Raw genomic sequence first — 5368 nt, forward strand, 5'->3', positions numbered from 1 at the left:
TGGACCCCCGTGCAGGTGCACTGCAGGCAGGGATTGGAGCACTGCTCCTTCTAGCTCGGCACCCTCCGGTCTGCAAATGCACCCACAGGAATCGTGGCTAAGTGCTGACCAACCCAAGAGTGCTCATGAGAGGGACAGACTTGCCTCCAGCCCTTCCTCAGGATCCTCTCCGCTGGCAGACAGGGCTCAGCAACAGGGAAGCCAACAGGAGCTGCATCCCATCTGGCAGCACTAAATCCAGTCCCTTTTCCTACCTGTCCTGCACAGTCCCCATGCAGGGTCATAGCTCAGCCCTACACCTCCCCTGGCTCTCCCCACCCCTCCCTTACCCTTGCCTGCTCATTCCATAGCATCAGTTTAAAGGCATTTGCTGCACCTGAAGGAGAATTCCCACACACAATGATCCACAGACCCACAGCCTGCATTTGTCATCCCAATTTGTCACGGGCTCAGTGAACTGGCACCAAGAGCACAGCTCTTGGGAATTGCTCTGATCCCCTTAAAGCTCACAAACTCCAGCAGATCTCTCATGTCAACAGGCTGTGGGATAGAGTAAACAGAGAAAGCTTTGGAGAAACCGGTCCAAGCATGCCATATCTGCTTTATACTAGGCTATTTAAACTCCATTAGCAAATAGGTTCATCTTGTCTTTCACTCTGGGATCTGCTGTATGTTTTCCATTAGCCTACAGCAAAGTCTCTTTTTTTCTAATGTGATTTCTAAACCAACTGCTTCAGCAGAAGAGGAAGACTGTTCAGATGGAACAGCATTCACTCTTATAGGTGATGCATTACTGGTCTACATCAGCTCCACACAAGCCATCCAGCAACAGGAGATGGTCTGATGCAATTCTGAGACAGTTCCTGCAAGCACTTCTCTGAACACAAGGTGGGCTCAGTCCTACCCTCAGTACCTCCAGTGCAGAAAGGTGACACTGACTTGGAAGGGAAGCTCAGTTTGTACAGCTACACACCTGCCTTGGGACAGCAAATCTGATACTCCCAAGCCTTGCACATGAAACCTGGCTGTGAGATACCTCTGTGAGGGTGGCAATGCACAGGCCAGCAAGGTTTTGGAGGAGAGAGAGGAGTGAAAGCTCATCCCAGGGAGATCAGCTCCTTCATAAAAAAAAAAAAAAAAAAAAAAAAAAAAAAAAAAAAAGAGCTGCCACTGCCCCTAGCCTCATCAGTACAACCTGCAGAGAGATATCCCAGGCACGTACCACCTCCCTTCACAGAATGTATTTTAAGATCAGGCAAATATATTTCTTCACTGGCAGCAAAGCTTAGGAGTCAAACCCCAGCAGGTTTAATCCATCTGGTGTCACTCTCCCCAGCACCTGGATAGAGCCAAGCACCTGGCTGATCCAGACAAAATCCAACAAGCTTTTGCAGCAGGATTTGGAAGGAAACCTCAGTGGATCCTGGCACATCTTAAAGCTGTCCGCTCTGAGTTAGGACTTGTTAAGAAGGGCCATGCAAGCTGTAACCTGAGACTGCTGCTCGCCACTATCTATGGCTTGCATCTCGCCTGGAAATGGGGCATCCCCAAGTCACAGGGGTCAGTTGCAGCTCATGATTGTAGTCCTTGCAGCCCCACATCACTCCCTCGACCACGTGTTTTCCATATAACAGTAGAGGAAATGCCCAACTCTATCAAAACCACATGCAAAGCATTAATCATCAAGCAAAGCTTGGCTGGTGCTCAGGGTCGGGAACAGCTCTATGCTTTTAAGTCCAGGTGGAGGTGGTGCCCAGCGCCTGCAGCAGCCCATCAGCCAGGAGACAGGAGCACTCATGTCAGGCTTGTCCTGCGGAGAGCCACTGCTTTTGTAACACGAGAAGCTGGCAGGCACCGCTCTCTCAATCAACTGACTGGAGTCACTTGCAATTTACACTACAGCCTGGGAAGCAAGCTCCTCTGGGTCCGGGACAGGAGGCTCACCGGGGCAGCTCAATGTCTTGCTTTACCACAGCTACACCAAGTCCATCAGCCAGAGGTGCCAGAACAGAGCAGAGGTGCCTCCCACAGCACATTCACCAGCTCTGCAAATACAAGCTCCTTTTAACAAGTCTTAATAATTGAGCTACTCCCAAAGAAGCAGTAATTACATCTGCCCCAGGACAGGGAGAGGGGCCAGGTGATTTCACAAGACCGAGGGGACAGAGGGTCTGAGTGACAGCTCCAGCCTGGCAAGCAGGACAAGGCAGCCCTGGAGCATCAAGATCCACTGGCAGCCAGGAACTGGCCTACTTTCCTATGCACACATGCCAGAGCTCAAATTTTCTCCAAAGGCCTTCCAAAATGGAAGGGAAAGTTTTATTTTAAGAGCATTCAAAAAAAAAAAAACCAAAAAAACCCAACCAAAAAACAAACCCCCAATCTTTGGTGTCACATAAGGAAGGGGAGGAAAGGAAGGAAAAAGATCTCGTGTAAAACACGAAACACTGTCAAGGGAGTGCTATGGTACAAAGGCACAATCCAATATGAACATATAATCTATGTACAGCCGTGCCAGCAGCACGGGGTGCAGAGCCAAGTCCAGTCCGGTGCCCGCCACCCTCACCAGGGTCTCCAGACTGAGTCGGCTGTGCCAGGTGGCGGGCCTGGTGGCGAGGCAGCAGTGGCAGCTGTGGGCGGGCCACCGTACAGAGGCAGCACAGCTCCACCAGGAGCAAAGGCAGTGCTGGGGATGAGGAAGGCAAACTGCCCGTCAGAGGCCGGCAGCAGCTGGAAGCCACCGTACACCTTGGCTGCATCGGCACCCGGCTTGCAGGGCATGCCCGGGAGCGGCCCCACGCCACCGCCTGGAGGAACCAGAGGTGGCCCAAAGGCTGCGGCTGGTGGCAGCGGGGGCGGCGGGGGGGGCGCAGGGTAGTTCATGGTGTTGATCTGGGTCATGCAGCTGGCCAGGTGGCCCAGGAGCCGGGTGCGCACCTCAGTGTTGACGCCCTCGCAGGTGGAGAGGAACCGCGTCACCTCGTTCATGCACTCGCTGAAGCCGGCTCGGTACTTGCCCAGTACTGTGGGGTCTGTGCTCAGGGCAGCTGTGGGAGGAGAGGGGCACACAGCAGTTAGCAGGCTCCACAGGGAAGAGGGGTGCACAGCCCACCGGCATTGCATGTTATAGCCCCTCTGAGTTAGGAATCCAGATGGGGAAAGCAGTCCCTCTGGCAGTACATCTTGTATTCCCAAGTGCCAAGAATTCGGGTGGAGAGCACAACTCCTCTGCTACCAAGTCCACCAGCACCAGGGACTAAGGTGAGAGACAAGTCCCAAGAATCGCCTTATGACCCTTTATACTGCAGAAACATAGTCCCTCCAGTGGCTCTTGGGCCTCTCACGCCCCCAAAACAGATCCATGTGAGGAGCACACCTCTGCTAGGAGAGGAAACTCAGGCTGGGACTCCAGCACCAGAAATGTACAAGCAACACAGTGACTTCCCCAGCATCTCCTTATTGGGAATACTAGCACAAAGCACGATGCCCCTCACTACCCCCCAGCAGCAGGGATGGAGCACTGTGTCCCCCATGACTGTCCACTACACGGGACTCAGTGCAGAGCCACTGGCACCAGGAATACAGGTACAGAACACACTACCCTCCATCACTCGCTGGGGATGCAGGTGCAGAGCCTGGTGCTCCTGGTACCTCTCCCCGAGCAGGCAGGCAGTGTGTGATGCCCCCGGGGTGCAGGCAGCGCCACCCCAGCTCCCTCCCTCCGGGTCCCCCTCGGGACTCACCAGTCATCTGGGCTCGCTGGAGGCTCCGCAGGTGCTTGACGGTCATCTCCAGAATGTCGGCCTTCTCCAGCTTGGAATGCCGGGAGCTCTGCGGGAACAGGCGGGGCTCAGACCGGCCCGGCAGCGCCGCTTACCCCCGCACCCCCCGCCCCGACCTCCCTGCGCTTACATCCTTCTTCAGCGCGTCCAGGATGAGCGTCTTCAGCTGCCCCAGGCTCTCGTTGATGCGCGCCCGCCGCCGCTTCTCCATGATGGGCTTGGAGGACTGCAAGAGAGGCGACATTCAGCGTCCGCCGCGGCTCCGCACGGCGCTGCCCGTTCCGTCCCATCCCGTCCCGGCCGCTCTTCTTACCTTGCGGTGCTCCGCCGCCGTCTTCGGCTTGTCGGGCGTCGCATTGACACTGGCGGGGGTGGCGGCCACCGGCGAGGCGCTGCTCTTCTCCATCAGGTCGGCCGGCATGGTGCGCCGCCGGGAAGAGGCGCCGCGGCGGCGGCGGCGGCAGTGGCGGGGCCGGGCCGGGCCGTGCGGAGCGCTCGGGGCGGCGGCGGCGGGGCCGGCGGGGCGCGGGTGCCGCGCGCCCTTGGCCGCCCCTACTTATATAGCGCGCGCCGCACGCGCGCGGCTCGTGTGAAACGTCCCCCGCCGCCGTTCCCACACTCGCGCCCAGCCAATGGGCGCCGCCCGCACGCGGCCCCGCTCGTGGACGGCGCCCGCCCATTGGCTGCGCGCCGCGCGGCGGCCGCCGGCCAATGGCGCGGGGCGGGCGGCCGCGGTTTAACCCCTTGGGCACCGCCCGCGGGGGGGGGGGGCGCGGGGAGCGCCGCGCTAATTACCGGGTTAATTGGCGCCCGTGGCAGGCGCGGCCCCGCCCGCTCCCCTCGGGGACCGCCGGCCCCGGGGCGGGCTGCGCTGTGGGGGGCCGCGGCCCTCCGGGGTGATGGCCGGGACGCGGCGGGCCCGGCCCAGCTGTGGTGGCCGGAGCGCAGCTACTGTTTGCGGGGGCTGCGGCGAACCGCGGGGCGCGCCGCGGTGGCTGCGTCCTCCCACGGTGTCCGCGGCACTGCCGCGGTCGCCCAGGTCTCTCCGGGGCAACCTCGGTTTTCCCACAGCAGACCGGGTTTCCCCTCGGTTTGCCAAGTGTCCCCACGGCCGCCCGGGCCGTGCCACACGGCGCTGCCCCCTGCCCCCGCAGGTGTGGCCGGGGCTGGGCAGCGCCGGTGCCCGGAGGAGCGCGGGGCACGGGGCAGGTGCGCGGTGGCGCGCTCGGGCCCGTGGGTTCTGCTGCCCGGCTCGCACGCCAGCCTGGCGGCGGGGCACCGGCCAAACCGCAGGGAGGGAGGTGCCTGTCCCTCGGCCCTGGCCCAGCCGCCCTGCTGCCACCTCCGGCTGGTTTGGACAGTTTGTGGGTTACTTTAAAAAAAAAGAAAAAAAAATTTTGCCTGGGGACTTGAATCCTTTTTTTTTTTTCTCCCCTCCGCTTGACTGACTTTCTCACACTCCTATTCCCATAGTCTGCCAGCTAGGCCTGAGTCATCCTGCCAAGAACTAGACCTGGCCTATTCAAAAATGTGCTCACTCGCTCTGTCTCTCTGTTTCTCTCTCTCTCTCTCTTTTTTTTTTTTTT

General features: G+C 59.2%; 1 protein-coding gene across 1 annotated transcript; it reads right to left on the minus strand.

Annotated features, from left to right (window-relative positions):
* Positions 1-2282: 2282 nt before the first annotated feature.
* On the minus strand, positions 2283-4307 carry HES1 (hes family bHLH transcription factor 1). The gene is made up of 4 exons (XM_023947971.2): positions 4096-4307; positions 3913-4008; positions 3744-3831; positions 2283-3047 (listed from the first exon to the last, which is right to left on the minus strand). The coding sequence occupies exons 1-4, from the start codon at positions 4201-4203 to the stop codon at positions 2563-2565; spliced, it is 777 nt and encodes a 258-aa protein (XP_023803739.1). The 5' UTR covers positions 4204-4307; the 3' UTR covers positions 2283-2562.
* Between the last annotated feature and the right edge of the window lie 1061 nt (positions 4308-5368).

The sequence above is a fragment of the Cyanistes caeruleus genome, chromosome 10, assembly GCF_971803275.1.
Source record: "Cyanistes caeruleus chromosome 10, bCyaCae1.hap1.1, whole genome shotgun sequence".
In the NCBI taxonomy this organism is placed as follows: domain Eukaryota; kingdom Metazoa; phylum Chordata; class Aves; order Passeriformes; family Paridae; genus Cyanistes; species Cyanistes caeruleus.

Coding starts and splice junctions, on each gene's coding strand:
- HES1 (XM_023947971.2), bottom strand. CDS start 4,203: ATGCCGGCCGACCTGATGGAGAAGAGCAGCGCCTCGCCGGTGGCCGCC. Junction 3,832..3,912: donor TGGACGCGCTGAAGAAGGAT/GTAAGCGCAGGG, acceptor CTGTTCCCGCAG/AGCTCCCGGCATTCCAAGCT. Junction 3,048..3,743: donor CCAGCGAGCCCAGATGACTG/GTGAGTCCCGAG, acceptor CTCCTCCCACAG/CTGCCCTGAGCACAGACCCC.